The sequence below is a fragment of the Pieris brassicae genome, chromosome 5, assembly GCF_905147105.1.
Source record: "Pieris brassicae chromosome 5, ilPieBrab1.1, whole genome shotgun sequence".
NCBI classification, from domain to species: domain Eukaryota; kingdom Metazoa; phylum Arthropoda; class Insecta; order Lepidoptera; family Pieridae; genus Pieris; species Pieris brassicae.
In genome coordinates, this window is record NC_059669.1 from 2,347,218 (window position 1) to 2,368,924 (window position 21,707).

The following is a 21,707-nucleotide window of genomic DNA, read 5'->3' on the forward strand; positions in this document are numbered from 1 at the left end:
AAATTTACAAAAAACAATAAAAATTACACAATACACTTAACTAAGTAATACCTAATTTGGCTGTGTTGTGTAATGGTGTAAAAGTGTGGGTAGGTAAGTGATGGTGTGTATGTGGGGTATGCTCATGTTGTTCATGCGCATATAATTATATATCTTATTGTACTTTTATTCCTCCAAAGAAAACTAACTCTAAGTTTCAGTGTTCCCTTTTCACGTGAAGACGGGTGCTATATTATTTATTTCAAGCATTCGGGCGCGCAGTGCTCTACACTAAACTTCTACAGTCATAAAACGCCCTGTAGCCATTCACGAACTATTCGAAGCAAATTAGAAGTTGGGAACTAAACGCTTCGTCATAAGACCGTAAGCAAACAGAAGGAGACCATATTAAAAGTTGTGCCGAAAGTTTGGGCGATGACTATGCATTGGAATTCGTGCTTAGGTAAATCGGGAGTTTTGAACGTAAATTTTAACATAACTTTGTTTACTATGCATAAACAACTTTAAGATTATATACTGTTTTTTTTATATAACGGGGCAAACGGGGAAGGCGCTCATCTGTTGTTAAGATACATTACGAGGACTCTCACGTTGCCACAAGGCTTGCTAGTGCGTTGCCGGCCTTTTTGTGTACACACTTTTCGTTTATAGTTCGTACAACATGTATATAACATTTTCGGAGTTTAACTAAAAAGTAAATAGTAGACCGTTGAGTGTGTATGCGTAATTATTTGGAATATTTAAAAATCCATTTTCAGGTTTTTTTCATCTGAGTATTGTGGTTTGGTTATCCAATGTCAATTAATATATTTGATATCGGATTTTTTTTAATGACATGAATAATGGAACTATGATTTTTAGCAGGGTTTCCGTTGGTTAACTTAGAAAGAGTTACTCGTCGAAGTTATAACCTTCTTCGACTTTTTTGAAGTTATAAAAGAGGAGGTACTCAAATTCCGTTTAACGTCGCTTAGACTGAAGAGAATTTACTTTCCAGTCTGAGCCTGGAAAAATGGAATCAATCTATAAACTGTCTTGATGCTGTTTAACTATTTAGTTAATTTTGGAACAGCAATTCGATGAAAATAACTAAGGGTTATGGAAGATTTTCTATATCCTATTTATTTATTTATTGACACTTCGTTACACTACAGAAAATAAAAAAATAACATAATTAAGCGAGCGATCTCTTCCAGGCAACCACTGTGAGTAAAAAAAATGTATTAAATTACATAAGATAGGCAAGTAGTGCAAAAATACATGTTATACACAGTTATTAAGACAAAAACTAAACAGGAACTATTATTTTGGAATACCCATATATATTTACCTCCCTTAAGTGTATTGCGGTTGTTATACAGAATGTATAGTTTCATGCAATATTGAACTTAATAAATGTCCCTTTAAAAACTCACGGTTTAAATCCATACAGCAAGTTCTGTATAATTATATTTATTTTAAAGCTCTCTATCAGTAGGCGAGTTCGGGTCTATATTTTGGCCGGAAGCCATCTGGTAATCTTGCAACCATTAATTATACTTTAACTCGATTATACATCCGTGTATTTGAGCAGTCAAAAGTGTAAAACAAGTAGATTTATACGGTTACATTGACACAGATACGAAAAACTTATTTACTGGATCAAATATTTTTTAAATAAATTGTAACAGGAGATGTTTCCTTTTTCTACTAATATGACGTCACTACCGCTGACAATATAATATATATCCAAGAGGTCTATCATTTTATTCCCGGGTAAACAACAGCTTGCTTTCAATGACACAGATTGGACACTAAATTTGTTAATCTAATTTGTTTTCTATATCAAAAGGGTATCAACTTTCATATAAACTTAGTACGAATATCCGACCGTGTCGTTGCGTTTGTTCAAGTATTACGTATGCAGATTTACTGCAATTTTTCGCCCCCACCTTCCTCTTGTCAGCAAATGTAAGCAAAACTCGCCAAAATATTAAACGTATTAATTTTTGGTAGATCCTTGAAAATGCATTTCGTCTTCAAGCAAAGACAATGTGTAAGTAATTTGTGTAAAAAAGTAAGTAATTACTGTTGACATAACACAAAGTATAATTCTTCTTCGATGTTACTTCTTCCACTAACTTCGACTTCGATGTTATCAACAAAGCACTCTGATGCCATGCAATCCTATTGATGGAGTCGTTCTGTAGAACATTGTGAGAAAAATAATCTTTATTAACGATTTTTAAGACTCGTTAACACAAATTGAATCAGGGGGTATAATTTCCTGTCATGAGACGAGTTAAAATGTCCATAAATAAAAATGTTGCAATTGCAAACGATCTGTATGAAAATTCAATATCCGTTTGGGAAAATTCAATGAATACAAGCCAGTGATTAGGGAATTAAATGCATTTGCGTCGTTGTGTTGCTCTCAATGTTCAGTAATGAGAGCGAATGTTGGAAATGTTTTAAGAGATAAATTTTTATATGAAATAAAAGGTTAATTTGTTTTGTGTCCCATTGTCAATGTTGAGTGTCCATATCACTTAACCGCAGATTAGTTCAGCCCTTTTGTAGAACGTGGGGTTTTATAAAAAAAAAATTTCTTGCCATCAACGGTACATTAAACAATACACATTTTTTAACAATTACGTAATAATTTTATAAAGTCTAACCATAAGTCCATACCTAATGGACTAGACACATTTCTATGTCTGTTTTTTCTATGTTTTACCTATTTATATAAAAAACCGAATAAATTGAGAATCAACTAAACTAACATGATAATAACTGTTACTTAACAAAAACAATGTATTTACTACGAGTAAATATAAAGTAGTAGTAGTACTAGCGGTACTTGGAAATGCTGCAAATGACAGCTAGATAATACTACAAATAATAGACTTGACACGTGAAGATAAAGGTTTTAATTTTAATAATAAATATTTAAAGTTTATTTTTTTATAAAAAAGAGTGGCCATCCAGTCTATGGCCTAACAGCCATAAAAGGCTGCTCATGAACACCCATGATTGCTGGCTTTTAAGATTTTTGGCTTTTTTAAAGTCTGGAGGTCGTATATACGGAAAGACATCCAATGGAAGTTGATTCCATAGCTTGCCAGTTAATGTAATGACTGGAGAAGCGGACTGTGGAAAAGAAATCGAGGTTGTGTGGATGAAACCTTGATTTTGAATAATATTTTTTTAATTAGTTCTAAAGATCAAAATGAAATGATTATCTCTTACTGGATGAGGAGTTTCCTACCCCATTGACTTGAATACCTGTCGTATGTAAATCCGTAAACACGTTGATTAATTGAGAAGGTTTGCGGTGAGATCTTTGTTATTAGACCTGTATTCATATGCAAACAACTAAACGAGTGATTCCGGAGAGGTTTGTGGGTTCTTTAATTATGGATATTGCGCTAGTTTCAAGGTTCCTTTGCTTTTAGTGGGGCTGAACAATTATTACTTTGGCATTGTTTAGATAGATTTATGTTGCCCCAGATGTGATAAATGGACTCTTATAGATAAGTGGGGCACTCATGTGCGGTTGTTGAATATTCAATAAATGAACGGGGCCTTTGAATTTCATTTAATTTCTACGCAAGTGTTGGTAGTGTTTTTATGGATGAATTTGCTGTTGGTAGTTTTATATTTGGATGAAACGTATTCAACTTGAAATATTTGACATTTACACTATAAAAAATAATCAGTGGCGGTACGACCTTTATAGGTTCAGGTATTACATTTCTGTTTCATGATCATTTGTCAATAAAATGGGCAAGTTGGTGATCAGCTGTGGGCCAGTAGCGTGTGTCAGCTGTCGACTTTTTGGGTCTAAGGCAAACCTCACATTTACACTATATGGGCGTTATCAAGTAAGTCTCTGGAATGTTTTCTACGAGATTGTCTATGTATTAAGTTAATTTATTTATTTCAAAAAAGGATGCCAACTGGCTTAGCAATAAAATATCGCATCTAGATAAAGACAAACACTAATTCCACACTAAAGAAGCAATACTTTGCTTCTGTTTCTACCAAATACTTTAGTAAAGCAAATGACTACTAGCTTTGATGTCATCCACAATTTATTTTAATCTTAATTGCGTTTGTAAATAAGCAATAACAATAAGACGATAATTTGCGCGAGCCGTGAACATTGTGAAACACAAACTTACGCAATTCAAACATAATTATACTTGTTTGGGTCGTGTGAAGATAATAATATTTCGTCTAATGGTGCTCGAAATTTCATCTTGAACCTCGGGAAATTATTTGTTTGATGTTTTTACAGAGATGTAAATTAAAACGCGTGTGTTTTGTTTAGTATGTTTTTTGATGCTTTGAATTCATAATAATCATTTGGGCGGAAATCTGTATAAATTGATTCAAAATACCTTACGTGAAAAATGTATATCACAGATTATACAACTATGGTGTCATACAATGCAATGCATGCGTTTTAATATGCTGAAGAACTTATATTAGGTTACCGTATTGTATAGTTAAATTTATTCAAATTTCAAGTTTTCCATACTTGACAATGCTGAAGTGGAGACCGTGAGTCGGGATTGAGACATAAATCTAACATAATGGACTGAAGCATATGCAGTCAAGTATTGTTAATAATAATGTACTATTTACTAGATAAATATAACTGGTCGTAGGTACCGTCAAGTTGGCTAGTAAATAAGACTGTTATAAAAAAGTTAAAAACTGAGTATTTTCTCGATTGTTTTATTTTAATGTCCACGAATGCGGTACAGCGCTGTTTACTCTGCCCGCTACCGACTTTGTTTGCCCTCCCATACAAACACCCCTCATGAAGTCACAGATATACGGAAACCCTCCCTTAATTTCATAATTGAGCAAAAAAACGGGGAAATCATGAATCGGGCTTTCGTAAAATAAATATGACCCAAATTTGGGTTTTTTCGCTTATAATGATAGACAAATGTTATTGATATTAAAAAAAAACGATATTCCGAGGCATTATGGGATTTTTTGTGAAAAAAATATCAAGAAAGTTTGTCAGTGTGTTTGATTTTTAATTAGGTCGATGTATTAGTCGAAAAAGCGAGTAATTAAGTTGTGCTATGCAATTTGTTACCAGGTTATTAATTTTTTTTTCTTTTAATAATTCCTTTGTGTAATTATTGTTTGTATTATATCCTGTCCTTAGGGAGCGTTCAAGTATTATGTAACGCATTTTTTGGGGGATGCACTCCTTTTGTAAAACGTTTGCGGGGCGGGGATTGAATTACGCGTTATTGTTAATATTCTTTACCACTTACCAGTTCTTTACACTACATAATGGTAAGTTTTAGGTTTAAAGAGTCACTGGAGTTGGTAACGAAATGTTTTACTATTGAAAACAGAAACGGTACGGCGCGTTTCATAGAGGGGGGGGGGGGGGGTGAAGAATCTCCAAAAAATTGCGTGACGTAATACTTAACGCTCCCTTAGATACTTTTAAACATCTATATATGTATTGGTACTATTTAGAATTTATGGTACATATGTGATATATTTCTGAACCATCTAGAGAGTGAACTAATTCTTAAAAGGCCGGCAACGCACTTGCGAGCCCTCGTACAATCTGAGTGTCTATGGGCTGCTATCAAAAATAACTGTAAGTAATATATAATGCTTGTTTATTAAAGAAATAACACTTACACTTCAATACAATTTATCATTCTTTGTAACTTGTTCATTAATAATGATGACAGCGGTTCGTCATATATCAGAAATACTCGTAAAGCCATACTTACGCGTAGCTTCGAGATCACCTCTTAATACTTGCGAGAATTAGCAGAGCCGAGCTTCGCGGCGTATTAGCCCAGATTAAAGGCAACAATGGGCAGTGGTCCAACACAACATCTCATAATGTTTTGGCATTCAAACAGACGTCTGCGAAGAATGACTGTGCCTTTTTCGTTGCTAAATTGCCGGGAAATGTGAAAGCTGGTTTAAGCTAGCTTTGTTGAAATGACAATTAGACAATTTTTTTACACGAGAAACAGTAGGAGAAACGATGTCGCTTGATTTTTTCAAAAACATGTTTGTCTGTTGACACCTTTAGTATTGTCTTTTGTTAACATAGCTGTTACACATTAAGAAAAACACATTTTTTTTAAATTCCGACGTTTCGCGTGCTTTTCAGCGTGCGTGGTCACGGTGACTGAAGACAAAAGGTGTTAAATGTCAAAAGTATCACAGCTGCAGAGAACGTTGTGTTATCTGTATTTATTGCCCCGAAGTTGATATCGGCTAAAAGATGACGGGTTTTTGCAAAAATGACTCACGGTGTCACAAAACCTTTACTTACGTTACTATTGAGTTCGTACAGCTTATTTAAAAACAAAACTATCTGGACCTCAGATTTCTGTATCTGTTTCATGATCATTTGTCAATTTTATACACAGGAGTTCAGCCTCATGTGCTTGATACGCCGTCTTTTTTTTGGGTCTAAGGCAGTTTTCTATGATTTGCTTCACCGTTTGAACGACTATTAAATGCGCACACAGACAAAAAAGTCAATTGAGCATAGCCGGGGATCGAAGCCACGACTTCGAGGATGAGAATCGCACGCTTAAGCCACTAGGCCTTAATACAGCTAATTTACTCGTGATTTAAAGGTCCATTTTACTTGATATACGAATAATGTATATATAACTAGTATAGTTAGTAAGTTTTACATATTTAAAGAAAACACTTTTTCAACGGATTGAAATTATGTATTATTATAAACTTATAATTATTTTACATAATTTTATTTAATTTAATTGTACATAGCTTATAATAATACATTACTTCAATCCGTTGAAACAGTGTTTTCTTGTTATGTGTCAAAGTTATGTTAATAAAAGACAATACTAAGTTTTAGATAATTTCCTTCATAAGTAGTAAGGTTATTAATTTTGCCTGTTCAAAGCTTCCAAGTTTCCTATACCAGTCAAAAAGTTTTACTTTATTTTGGTAAAATATACTTGAATTAAATCAAAACGTTATTTCAGAAATCAAAACGTTATCGTTTCCTACATATTTATGTAGATAAGTTTAAGTTACTCGTAAATGATGTTAGAAATAACCTCGCCCATATATCATGAAACGTAAATGTACGTGACTGTACGTAGTTGATTTACAGTCGAACTACGTGTAAGTCACATCTGCCTTAAGCTTTAACGATATGTCACATTTTAGTATGTAATGGTGGGTAATTATAGTTTATTAATCTGTTACATAATTAGGGCTGTCAAAAGGTTCTTTAGAACCTATATATGCCTTAGACATATAAAAGTAATCCGAAGTGTTTCCTTAATAAAAAGTAGTAAAAACAAATTTTTAAACATACATAGAGTAAACATAAAAAATATAAATAAAAACAAAAAGTTTATTTAAAAATATATTAATTAGATTAGGAATTAAAAGTTTAAAAAGACGCGTGCTTTGAATGGTTTTTTTTATAAAAAACGATCGTTGCTTGGATAGACAAGAGAAAGATCATTTTTATAATTTGTTTTACCAAAGATAAGTAGATGCTAATTTTGCTTTATTATTAATTTTTTTTTACCAAGTAAGAAATAGGTGAACGTACTAAATCTCCACAAAATCATCCAAATTTTTATAAAGTGCAGTACTGTGCATTTTCAGTTTTGTGTTCGCATGTACCTTTTGACGTTAGCGATAATATCTCCTGGAAATAAATTGCTGGCCCAGATGCGATTTGATAAGCTTAACTTAGTAGAAGTGTGTCTAATATACTCACCGGTTTATGAGCTTCTAACTGTCAAATATTTCACTTTAATAGCAAACATTTTGATAGTGTACGGGCTTTTGGTAAGCTCGTGTAGAATAATGCACTTCTCAGTCCGCGGTGGTTTTTAGATATTATAAACAAATTTGGAACAACACTTTAAGTTCAGACATATTATAGACTCTTAATTGATAACTTATATAACAACGCTATTGAATATACGTATAGAAATGGCTTGAGTACTATAATAAAAATTACATTATGTTAATAATAATATTTAATGTTAATACACGTCCTTCAACTTCTTCCATTTGTCTCTCATCTTGGTTAATATTTTCCAATCATTCCCCACTAACTCTTTTATTACATATTTCCAGGTTTCTGGTGGTAGTCCTCTCTCTTTTTAAGCTTCCTTTTTTTCTTTTCTTTCGCTGCTTGTTTTTAATTTCTGTCTTCAAATATCAGTTATGTGGGCAAATTTTGTGTATTTTTATATATGCACGTTGTTTTAACTTACAACTAAACAAATAACTAACCGTGAATTTACAACAAGATTAATCGATGGACAAGACAGTAGATGTATTTATTTATTAGTAATCTTACAGCTAAGAGACATATTAAAAAACTAAATACATAGACAATGTACAAAGCCAAAACAGATTACATAGAAAAATAGAAACATAGTCACGTTAATAGACAAAAAATTAAAGATAACTGAAATTTTATTGAATACAAACGACGATTAATGTTCAATATTTATAAAAAGAAAAAACCTGATTGTTACTGCCAAACAAAGTCAAAGTCTTCCTTTTCTAATATTTCCTTACATCCTGTTTTGTGAGGTGGAAAATATCAATTTCCTCATAATTAGTGGCATAGTTAGATAAAACTAGAAATATTGGCGGATATTATGGTAATTCGTGTTTTTACGAGGCACATGGAACAATTGTGAGTCTTGTCACTTCACTTGAACGTGAACCTCTATACCAATGAGGTTATAATAGGCGAATATAAACAGTTGAGTTAATATAGGAGAACGCTGTATGGTTTCCCGATAGAGCTACCAATTCGGTATTATCTCCTATATTGAGAATATCAGCTTACAGATTAACGTAGTCAGAAACAATGCGCAATATACTTACCGAATATCGCAATGTTTTCGTTGACTCTACTCAAACAGAATGCTTAAAATCATCGGATACGGCTTAAGCATTTTGTATTTAAAGTGAAAAATTTCGTTTACTGATTGCTTGTATTCTTTGTTTATATTTATCCTTAAATAACGTACGTTCAGCATTTATATTTTGCGTTGAAGTTTTTAATTTATTGAAAAAATCGTACGAGTGTATGTCTCAAATGACATACTATTATTTAACTTGTCAATGATTATAGTACGTTACCTTTTTGTGGTTTAAACGTTTTACTAATTTAGATTATGTTGAAAATAAAAATAACGCAATATTATTATAATGTAACTAATGTTTTGTCTTTAGTACAAACACCGGCCGTAATTATTGAAATAGATGCGAAAATGTGTTACCCATATACAAATATATGGCCCCCTTTAGTGCGAAATTTCATAAATAAATTTGGTCGTAGTACCCCATAGACGTTGCCGCGGGCAGAAAATAATAAAAGTTCGTGTTGTGAATGAATCTACGCGAATTGACCACACACAATATTGAATCGTTTCCCATTTCCACGCTTCACGCAGCCGGCTTGTTTTACGAACCACTGTTTCATTCGTAAAACTACAAAGACCCAATTTAGTTTGGAGCTATTTGTAAATTAAAACAACCTAATGTAGCTTCAAATGGACTTTGTTTTCTAGATTTTTTCGACTGATACGGTATTGGAGGATCTACAATACATTGTAAGGATAAAATGTTTTTAGTAATGAACAATTTGATTATATTATGTATGTATACTCGAGTGTTGTTCAAAAATATATCTATAATAAAAAAGTTGATTAAATAAAATCAGTATAAATTTTTATTTGCTACTAATAGTTTAGTAGGCTTAGAATATTAACAGTTTTTGTGGTTGATTTTAAAAGGGAACGTGACTAAATTATATATACGTACGTATATACGTATATTATATATACGTATCAGCAAATAGAAATGTATACGCGTTATCAACCTTTTAATTCTTAGAATGCGAGTGAAGATCGCCGCTTTCGCCATACATCGAACGACCGAATTGAAGTTAGCTGTGTTAACAATGCGTATTATCTGAAGCTCAGATTCGAGAGCAAAACTATAATTGTTTTGTGAGTACCTACTTGCCGAAAAAATAGGCACAAGTTTTATTTGAAATTGAGCCTTCGGGATTATTTAAAATTTATTTCATCAAATCCCTGTGTCGTATATCTACATAACTTCGTTTTGTTGGTATTTAGCGAATCCTTTGTAAGCATCGCAATAAAAGTACAAAACATCCGGCCTAAAACGTGCCAATTCAAGCGATTCCTATTACAAAGGCCCACATGACGTACAGCTAATAAAGTCATGTATCGAACGAAAACAGTGAAATAGAGGTCTACCAGTAAATCAAGCATTTATTCGGTCGTGCCGCGTCATCAAATCATGCTCGTTGCCTCGTTGGTTCGGAAATTGTGGATGCACCTTGTTAGTCACAATACGCTGGATTTGAATTTTTTACTCTTACATAGTTGATAGATCCTAGTGTAATATGTTTGGTTTGTAACTTCGGGGCAATAAATACAGATAAAACAACTTTCTCTGCAGTTGTGATACTTTTGACATTTAACACCTTTTGTCTTCAGTCACCGTGACCACGCATGCTGAAAAGCACGCGAAACGTCGGAAAAAATTTAAAATTTAGAATTATGTAAATAACTATAAGTTTTTAATAACAATACATAGCTTTAATCCGTTCAAAAAGTGTTTTTCTTAATGTTTGGTTTAGTTACATTTAAATAATTCTTTATACACGAATTTTTTATATCATTGACATGATGTTTCGAGTGCGTTTCAGATATTTCAAGACTATTTGTGTCTATTATCCGTCTTTCCACAAATGAGAGCTTTTTGGAGCCAGCTGCACACCTATATATACGACTTAGAGTCCTTCCTTTTATGAAATGGTAAGCTCTTTTCTTGAAAGACCCTAAGTGGAATTGGTTCGGAAATGCTCAGTTGTGGAACGACATACGTCGAGGCGATACTTTCTGTATCACATAAACAATTAGATTATTATATTTTGATTTACATATGTATGTGTTGTATACAAGTGTAACACTTTGGTTTATAATTTGAAGTTTATTTATAATTCAATTATTTATTTTGGTATTTACATAAAAAAATGTTAGTGATAAATCAGTATTGCTCAGTAAAACGTTTAGCTTGTATTTAATTTTCAAATATTCCAAATGAATTAAATCATACCTTTGTCATAATATATCTGAAACGTGTTAAAGTGATGAAACATATTCTACAGTCTTTAATCTATGGGTGGGCCAGTTCAAATCAGAATATTGGATCCAGCCGTTGTAAGCCTTAATTGCCTTTACGATATTAAGCTAAGAGATATGGGATGCCCCTATCGTACCTATGTTTAATAAGTCCTATTGTGTATGACTACATATTTTACAAACATACTTACTATTCTATAAAACAGATCACTAATAGCTAGCCATACTAATTTTACATTCCTTTACAAGAACTTTTTGAGGATTAAATGCACCCGTCTTGTGCTTTTTCCTGTCAGTCTTTTGGGTGACCTCTCTTTCTTTACATTCTATACATTTCCACACAATTAGCGTGTTCATCCTTCTAGGGTTGCTAGTTCATTTATAACATGACTTACTTTTGACTAAATGTCCTATAACCCCTAGATAGGGCAGAGGGCGTCCACAGTGAGTTTCCATCGCGTTCGGTCATAAGCCTCGTGTTTATATCACTGAAATATAATGTTACAAATATATGACAGTCCAGGATATGCATAATATCGACTTATATATCTGTTAGAAAGTATTATTTTCCAATAAAACCTAATTTGCCGACCGTACTAACCCATAAGCGGCAATTGCTTTTGAATATAAGTAGCCTCCATTTTCCAAGATATTAAGTAGGAAAATGAGGCATACCGTTGGAAAATTACCTCAGAATTCATACCACTGTCGTACTAGTTACACCACTCACAGACCATTAAATTTAATATGTGCATTATATTGGTCTGGCTTGCCTGAACGAGCTCACATTTGCTAATGGGGTATGAAATGACGTCACTATACATATAACCACTCAAGATGCTAAATTATTATCATGCTACGGTTATCATCTTATTAGGTCGTAAAGCTGTGTAAATGCTCCAAGTTTAATAGATAAATGTTAATATTGTATACATGATAGCATATATTTTGATACAATGATATTTTGATACTACTAAAACAAAGCTTCATTCCTTTTATTAATAAAATTACCTTGGTTTTTCTTTGTTTAATTAATAACACGTTAAAAATCATACTTTTCTTAAAAGCCTAATCACTGAATCACGGTGTTTCGAGAGGTTTTGTTTCTCTCTAAAAAATAATTCATATTTCGGTGCTATTTCTACCATAGATAAATTCCACGATGTATAGTCGTAATTGTACTATGGTCAATAATTGCTATTTACAATTCTGTGGGTCCTTTCTCTTAAAGCGTAAATGCATAATCGTAGAGTACTATGGAAGTGAGTAAATAAGCGCTACGTGCTACACGCTGCAGGCCAAATGCTACGCAATATGGATCATAGACTACATCGTAGCTACTACGCGCTACAATGCAGTATGAACTTTATAATATTAAATACTAATAGACCATTATTAATCAACGCTTTGCTGAACAAAACGGATCGATTTTCAATATAAAATGTAAAGTCTAACCAAGGATTTTAAACTGAATAATAAATCGCAATTCCAATCCACATGTCCGTATTCCATTGCGGAGTAGACTAATTTTGCTAATGGTGTGTCCTACCGCGCATTCAATGCATTTAATGGTAGTTATTTTGCTAAAAGATCTGCCGATAACTGAGTGAGTTCAAGTGTTTTTATCGATTTTTTGTATTCAAATAGGACATATTGCATGATCGGTGGAGTCAGATAAAATTAGTTAACAAGTATAAATGTATTAATTTTAAACTTTTCGACGCTTGATTAAATAATATTGAGGCAATATGTAATGCTCAAAGTAAGGTCATAAAACTGGTTACATTTAACTTATAAATAATAAATTGTAATGAACCTCTTAAACAGATTCGAACATTAATGTTAACGTATGTTTTCAAAGACAGGTCCATAGTTAATCCATATTTTGTTGGAACATTTATCGTTCATATTTTAAAATTGTATAAGTCGATATACTAACTAATCCCTCGCATAAATCGCCACTGGTTCGCGGGTTTTAGACACAAGCGCGTAGTGTACGAATATTTACATCAGCGATAACACTGACAGCGCAACGCGGATTAGCCGTTCGGTGACAGCGACATTTGTTTCAGTACCACGAGATAATTTATTGCGTTGTGTGTGACAATTTACCGGAATAAAAGTTTAGCGTTATGACCTAGATAGTTTGAAAAATATTCGTTACTAGCTGATAGATATTGCTTTATTAAGTTACACATCTCGTTAGTCGTCTAACGGGCGTAATATATATGATAAACAGTACTCTTTTTTTATATTCTTTAAACATTTATGAACAACCAGATCATTTCTAACTTAAATTGTACAATTGAATACCGTTCGTTTTTTGTAGGTTTAATTTACGAAAGCGACTGGTACAAATATGTAATTTCATTGATCATTCATCAAGGTGATAAACTCCAACCAGAAAAACTTATAACCTATAAGAATAGTTTGGGGAACTTTAATTTCAGCTGCTTTATGTTATAAGTGTCTTGAAATAAATGACACCACTACAACTGATATTCAACAACGTAACGTACTTCGAACACTCAAAGATCACAGACATGATAATTACACGCTTTCCTTGTATAAGCACACTCAATCACTTTAATTAAGATTCCCTGTGTCAAGACAGACTCCGTAAACAGTGCTAAGACCTCGTATGGTTAACACAAATATTAGTGTAGGCAACTGTTACAAACTTGTTACAAGAATAAATTGACTTTGCAGTTTTAAGCTACGTCTCAATTTTTGGTGAACTTTAAAGCATACTCTCTCCCTCTTCAGACGTAGCTAACGTTTGAGCTGATCAGAAAAGAAAACATCTGGATCAGAGCGGTTTCCACCGGTTCCTGTCCAGCGCCTCTCTTATAACAAAACATGAATCTTTGATCGGTCCATCTGGTTGGTGAAACTACGTGATCTTTTGCACACAGTGTAGTTACTACGGTGTGCCAACCACGATAATTTTCTCCAAGTTATCTCCGTAATATAGGGCCAAAATAAAATATGATATAATTCGAATATTAAATATACTTTTGAAAATTCTATGTTACTTTGATTTTTGGGGCTAAAACATATTGGTTGTCTTGATGAACAAGTGTGTGTTGCGAACATAGAAAAGAAATCCATCGGGGAGGAGTTGGGGTCCAAATACACGATCTTAGTCCTAACTACATAGGCAACACTGGAATATCAAAAATCTCTATATACAGCAGAATTCTGGTCAAATGAAGTTTACATGCAATTCGTTGTTATTTGGTAATAAATAACAAATTTCTTCGTTGAAAGTTTTGAATGAGTCGTTCGGATTATTTTGTAATTCGAATGCAGAACGATTGTCGTGGGAGTTAGCAAATACAGTAGTTAGTTAATTAAGATCGAGACTTGATTAAACGATTCCGAGTTTGAGCGTGATAGATGACGGCTTCTTGTTTCTGTATTTTGTAAGGCTGTTATTTTGTTTTTACTAACAAAATAGTAGACGTCTCAGCATACTCACGCGTTACATTTTTTTTAGTGTACAATTTGTTTGTAAAATCCTGCAAGACTGAACTTTATACCTTAATAATTTGTTTGTTTTAAGATTTTTATCTTATAAAGCTAGGCATAAAGCCGTTCCGAACTTTGAAGTCTCTGGAAAGTTTTCTGACACTAACGTTGCACGTGCCAGATACGAGATTTCTAAAATAGTACTATACATATACAATACATTCTTGGCATTTGTCATAGTTCACGCTAACTCCACTAGGAAACTTAGCCTAAAACCTATTGACGCGGATATAGTCTGATCTAGAATTTAGTTTATAATATTGCAAATAAATTATCAAATGTCAAAAAAGTTTGTAATTCCAACCGACATTTCGAGACTGCAAAGTTACCGGTATTAAGGTATTACGTTTAAATGTATGATACTATAATTTATATTATCAGAGTTCATATTTGATTGTATGAGCGGAAGAAAAGGACATCCCTATATACTTGAAACTAATATGATTACAGAATAGGGCGAACACAACAGATTAATCACGCATAAACATCGCTCAATAATTCCAACCCAGTTTCACGAATCGACCGTTATTCGTGCTTAATATTTATTGTTTGGGGATACAAGTTTTTACGGGTGAATTTTCTTATATTGGATTGGAACTAGTCCTAAAAGACTTATAATATATTATATGGGCATTTGCCGGATATAGGAGTGTTTCGTTGATATTAGTGACTTGGACGCTTACGATTTCTTAAGTCGAGTTTAAATCATGGCCCTATATTACATAGTATGACTATCGATTCTAGAATCCTCAATGCAAACTTAGAAAACAACTCTCGCGAATGCTTCCTCTGTTCCCAATAGTTAAAATGGAAATTCGAAAGCAAGTGGCTAATATTCTAGGAATTAACGTAAAACTCAGTGTTCAATCCGTATCCAAACTATAAAAACAATTATCGAACAGCCAACAACAAAATTTAAATTTTCTACTGATACTATTATTTTATACGCAACTATTTATTTACGAAAGCACAGCTATGTGTAATTATTATTAATACAAGCCTTTTATACTTAAACACGTTTATATTTCTATCATCTTATTCCTTGAAGATTTTTTGTAAGCCCTTTCTTGGCAAAGACTTCCCCCAAATCCTGCCATTCCTGTCTGCACTGTGCCATGCTGTTTCCTTAATCAGGCCTATCCACCTTCTAATTTTCTTCCGCTTTTGCGTACATGTTCCACTTTCCTGTGCCTCTTGCCCCGTGCGCCGCCCATTTGCCCGTTTTTTTTAATATTTGAACTTCTTTAAATCTATTTCATTACTAAACAGTTTGGTTTTACAGTCGTTGTCAGAAAACTACAGTTGGTAAAACGTTCCGTAATCGAATCCGGTAGATTTCGAGGAATATTGGTTTCGGTTTCTTAAGAGGTTAAATGTCGGCACGAGTTTGATTTTCACCTGTATGCAAATATACTGGTCACACCTGCTGACGTATTATTGGAAGTTGTCGAAACGAGATGTTTGGATAATATTGAATTCTGACGTCATAATACCAGTTCACATGTTTTGATCGTAAGGTAGTTTCAAGGGTTAGAAAGCAAACTTTGTGAGAAAATGTTGGATTGAAAATACATTTTTCATCTTATACTAACTTTTCGATGTTTTATTGCATCTTCTATGTACGTATAAAATTTGTATCTATTATTTAAAGTACCTCAGTGTCTTAGTAATCGAGGACTTAGAGTCATGGTAAAAAAATATCAATTCACGTATAGTAAATTATCTACATACATTAATACCCGTTTTTTATCTGTTTTATTAAAATGTCTGTGTCGTCAAATTCAGTTAGAACGACCTTTTTTTTATTTACTTAATATTACGGACTCTTATTGTGCGGGGACCTTATTTTATACACATATTTTATTGAGATATTTCCTATATATATATATCCATTTCCTATGTATTCATAAGCGAGTTGGGGAAAACGTTCAGAAATAGGATTCTTATTGCACTCCTTTTTAAAGTTTACATAGCGTTATAGATACAGTATGAGCTTCGGAAGTGCCTACCTGTATAACTTGAATAACTTAGTCAATAAGGTTGAAGATATAAATTTAATAAAAGCTGTGTCGAATTGAAGAAAATATAATATCATGACGCATTGTCATACCGTACCGTATACGATCAAAATGTTACAAAATATTTTTAATCCATCTTGTTTGCGTACAGCGATGAACGTACATAATTCTGAGCGCTTCGTCGAAGGGTTCGGCGAGGTCGTCGTTAAAATTAAAAATAAATATCAAGTTCATCTTATTCGATGGACCGAATCATTTCTACGTGGAAAATTATTCGATAAAATTATATTTACGTCTGTGGCGAAGTTATATTTTTGTTTGAATGCGCATTCTTATTCCGTTTTAAATATTCTGAACAACGCGTTACGGGTCGTTAATTCGTCCTGATGTATGTACGTGTTTCAGGTCCGCAGAGCGAACGGATCGTATGGTTCAGAAATACAGAAAAAAATGTGCTTGATCGTGAATAGTGTTGACTGTAGTGACAGACGAACGTGCAAGTGTCGTGATTTACAGGAAAGTTGAGAAACACTTCAAAGATAACAATGGAATATGGTTGAACACTCACCCTAAACTGTGCTTCCGAACGCAGTGAAAACGAAACCTCACAAAACTTATATAAATTGTTGTATATATTTACCTAGAGTTACTAATCGTTGTCCTTTACAATCTTTTTAGATTATATTTCAAAGTTTTTTAAATCATCGAAGCGGTTGTCGTATTTTATGTGATATTGTTAGGTTAGGTAAATGTAAGTGGCAAAACTCGGTTGTGATGTGTATAGTGTAAGTAAGTAGGTGGTTTGGGCTGAAGCGCGGTTGGCCGCGCTGTGATGACGGTGGGTAGTGACGTGGTATTTGGTGCAGGCGCAGGCGCACTCCGGCGCCGGTAAAATGCGAGAGCGGCGACGCGCGCGACACCGCACTACCGCTCTTGTCATCGCATGTCTACTCTTCTTGACCTCCCAAGCCGGCGCATCTGGTAAGTCTAATACAGTTTAAGTTTGCGAAACTCTCATTCTTTTTGCGACGGTAGGGCTGGAGTTTTAAAGCGTCTAGACTTTGGCGCTTCATGATTACCATAATATTGAGTATAATTTTGCAATAACGTGGAAACTTGGGTCGTTCTAAGCAATAAATTGAGACCTTAGCTGAATTCTTGAATCTTAATACGAATACAATATGGACTTCGTTAAAGGAATGGGAGTTTAGCCATCTTGCATGCTAGTATTAAATTATTATTTAAGTACGATAATGTAAAGAACGAACTGACGATAATACGAAATTCGAATATAATTATATAAGGCTGATGATATAATAGCTAATTATTTAGATTTATTATTACGGTAGTGTGTGGGAATGAAAACACTTGACATGTGGCCCTATCCGATATTTTGTGCCTACTAGATAGTGCTTTAGGACAATTATTTATGTGTATTATGGAGAGTTTTGATCCCTACTGTCTCCTTTCTTCATCATACGAGCTATATTAACTCAAAATTTATTTTTCAAATTAGCGACTCCCGGACATTCCTCGGAGACCTCCAATTGTTTAAAGAAAAAGCTTTTTTCCCTTAAAGTTTATATATGCCTTATTTACGCGAGACCTGTGGGAGCACACCCAGGGTCGGTTTCTCCAGCACCAGAAGTGCCTTCTTGGAGTATTCTTTTTCTATTTAATAACGTTGCAATGATTCATTGATTAGCGCAAGTGGATCACGCCCGTCGAAAAGTGATTATTTCAAGTCCAAGTTCTCTGTTCGTGTCGGTGAAAACTGTTCCACTTTTAAACCAATCGGAAACAATTGTTTCGCCATGAGTCTAAGCTGGAATATCCTGGTCATATGTCATACCGTCAATCACATATGTAACCATGCCTTTTGGCGTCCCATTATACTAATACCAGGCATATGGACATTTTAAAAAATTGCATTTGGCTCCATACCTACTTTGTGTAATGCAATAACTCCGATTCGGTTCTCTTTATCATCACACTCCATTTTAATATCGCAAATAATTGTACAATGTATTGGCGCCAAAATGAGAAAACCCCGTGAACAATGATATAAAAATGACAGATTCTAAATTCAAATGTAATATTTTGTTAATTTTCAATTGTAACAATATTTATGGCCAGACTAAGTATATTATAAAAAGATAGGAAATATTCATAATATGAATCAAGATATACTTTAATGCTGAATATAATTAAAATCTCAGCATACTCGATAATTGGGTAAATAAGTTAGCTATTTAAAATAATTACGACAATCATCGCAAATGTAGTTTAAAAGTACCTACACTAAATACTGCCAGTACACAACTTTGTGAATGGTAATACTACTTAATGCGTGGTAATAGAGGTGATTTTACAACAAACTTTGTTACTGTGACCCGCTAAGGAGAAAATTAACATAATACTATATACTTATTACGCCTATGTTGGAAACAAAAGCACACGAGGGTTATAAGTTGAATGTTCAGGATTGTCGAAAATTGCTAGGAATTTATACAATAATTAAGATGTACATAAAAAAATAGCTTTATTTATGAATGAAAACTATTTTGCCTGTTACGTCAATTACCGATTTTTGGGAATTTCAATATCATTGACTTAATCATATAAGTGGGTGGTTGGGGTATATTGATCGCGAATATATTTTCGCCTTTAAAATAACTTCATATAAATTATCAAGCGCGTGTTGATAGCCTTATATCTACAGTTTAAAACTTTTAATTATGTTGGATTAATGAAAATAAAAAGTATTGCATAAAGCGTACTTTGTGCATCAACTCCATTACGATGTACATGTGTGAGTAAATGTCATTATAATGAAAGCCGTCTCATGCATTCAATATCTGTAAATATTTGAAATCATTCAGAAATTCAAGCGTATTCAATATTATTCAGAAAGATTTTCTTCCCATCTTTATAAAGCGTGTCTGGTTTTTATTTTCTACATACGCAAGAAAATTTTAAAAAATCTTTTTGGATTAACGTCTTTGGTCTTTCAGTTGTAATCGGTCAGGATATTGCTTATATTTAAATAAGTTTGAAATGAACAGCAGATAAGTTTATTCGTGTACAGTTTATATTGACCAAATATGCTTCTTAAAAAGACGAAAAGAATAATAGGCTGTGTAAAATTAAAAACAGTGTTCCTGACAATAATATATACCGTTCTGCATTTGGCAATGGTATTTTACTTCTTAAATTGTTATAATGTCGTTACTAGCACGCGGCGAGTCATTTGCATAAGGTAGCTTGTTGAGAACGGCTGTGTCCGCCATAAAGTGCGCCACAGGACTTATGAACGCAATTAATGAACAACAAGCAACTACCCTCCTTACGGGGCCAACAAAACAGGCCTTCGTCGGTTTCAACATTAATTTTCGATTAAGAGTTTTATTGCGCTCGTAAAAGGAGGAATCTTTTATGCTTCCATATTGGAATAAAAAAGATTTCGTATTAGAGGAAGCGCAATATATTAGGTACGTGACTATCAGTCTGTTTCGATTACGTTCGGAGAGATTTTTGGAGCTTTGCACATGTGCTATAATTATTTGATCAAGTTTAGTACGTCTTACTCAATCAGAAGCACTTTGTATTTAATTGTACTGAAGTTTAAATGAATTCAATTGTAATTAGTACTGACTTTTGATACAATATACAAGATACGTGCAAGTGTAAAACCAGAGTAACACAAAAAAGTTGTTTTTGTAATAGTTCTTCTAATACCTTAATTGAGATTTGATCTTTTTAGTAACAGGTTATATATATATATATATATATATAACAATAAGTTATTGAAAAGCAATTATAATCGCATACGTTGAAAATACAAATTTAGGAGGCAATACATACATCTCAATAGCGACAAATCTGTCTTTTTGCATTTATATAAAGGCCACATTATTTACTCAATTAATATTACTGATCAACATGTGTGAGACTTTCTGTTTTTAGGATGGTTTATAACCTTAAACAGTGTTAAAGATTAATATAATTATTGAAGTTGATTGGTGTACAATAAAAAATATCTCTGGAGGCAGAGTATCGATTTTGTAGAAAAAACCACGCCCAAGTATGATTTGCATTTTAATATACACGGGGGATAAGGGAACGAACCTGTCATATTGTTCTGAAATGTCAGGTTGAGCCCGCACAGATATAATTTTATTTATATTTTTATTAAACGTTGAGATACCGCCGGATATTCAATTAATTATTGTCGCTTATATTTAGTTATCAAAATTAAGAGCAGTGTTGGCCTAGTGGCTATAGCGTGCGACACTTAGTCTTGAGGTTGTAGGTTCGATCCCCGGCTTTGCACCAATGCACTTTATTTTTATGTGCGCTTATAACATTTTTACTTGCCATAGACCCAAAAAGTCGAAAGCGTGTGTGTGTCGGGCACAGGAGGCTGATCACCAACTTGCCTATAAGATTGACAAAATATCATGAAACAGATACAAAAATTTGAGGCCCAAATCCAAACCAAACAGTAGTCGCCAAATGACATTCAAATAGCCTCATATTTAATTATGTCGTAAAACTGTCGAAATTTCCTATAACAAAATTCTATCATACACTTAATCTTTCATTTTACGTTCTAAGTAAAAAATCTCAAAGGATTATCGCGTTTAAAATCCTATCAAGTGGCCTTATACCATCCGATAGATATTAATCTCGTCTCAATAATCGCTTTTGATAAGAGATTTTCCCTCTATACCTCAGTAATAGAAAGTTTCTGCTCGGATGGATTTTCTTATAAAGTTTAACGGGATGGGCGTTTTGGCATTCGGTGTTTGTTATTACGAACAACGAACGTAAACACTCCTTGAGATGTTAGGACAACAATCCAAGTATTTGGTATGTTTGAGTTGATTTTGCATCTAGGAATACTCCACTTCTCTCTGAATTGTAAAGGTACGCTAAGTGTTACTGGTATTTGGAGTAATTCAAATGCAACACTTAGATT

The 21,707-nt window shown here is 33.4% G+C and overlaps 1 protein-coding gene across 6 annotated transcripts in view; it reads left to right on the forward strand.

The window, feature by feature from the left end:
• The window catches only part of LOC123709210 (tyrosine-protein phosphatase Lar), a 334,020-nt gene that overhangs the window by 148,543 nt on the left and 163,770 nt on the right, over window positions 1-21,707 (forward strand). For all 6 annotated transcript variants that reach the window (XM_045660326.1, XM_045660331.1, XM_045660327.1 and 3 more), the window contains exon 3: window positions 17,593-17,707. In XM_045660326.1, coding sequence (XP_045516282.1) covers window positions 17,593-17,707 — 115 coding nt within the window. The remainder of the gene's footprint in view (window positions 1-17,592; window positions 17,708-21,707) is intronic.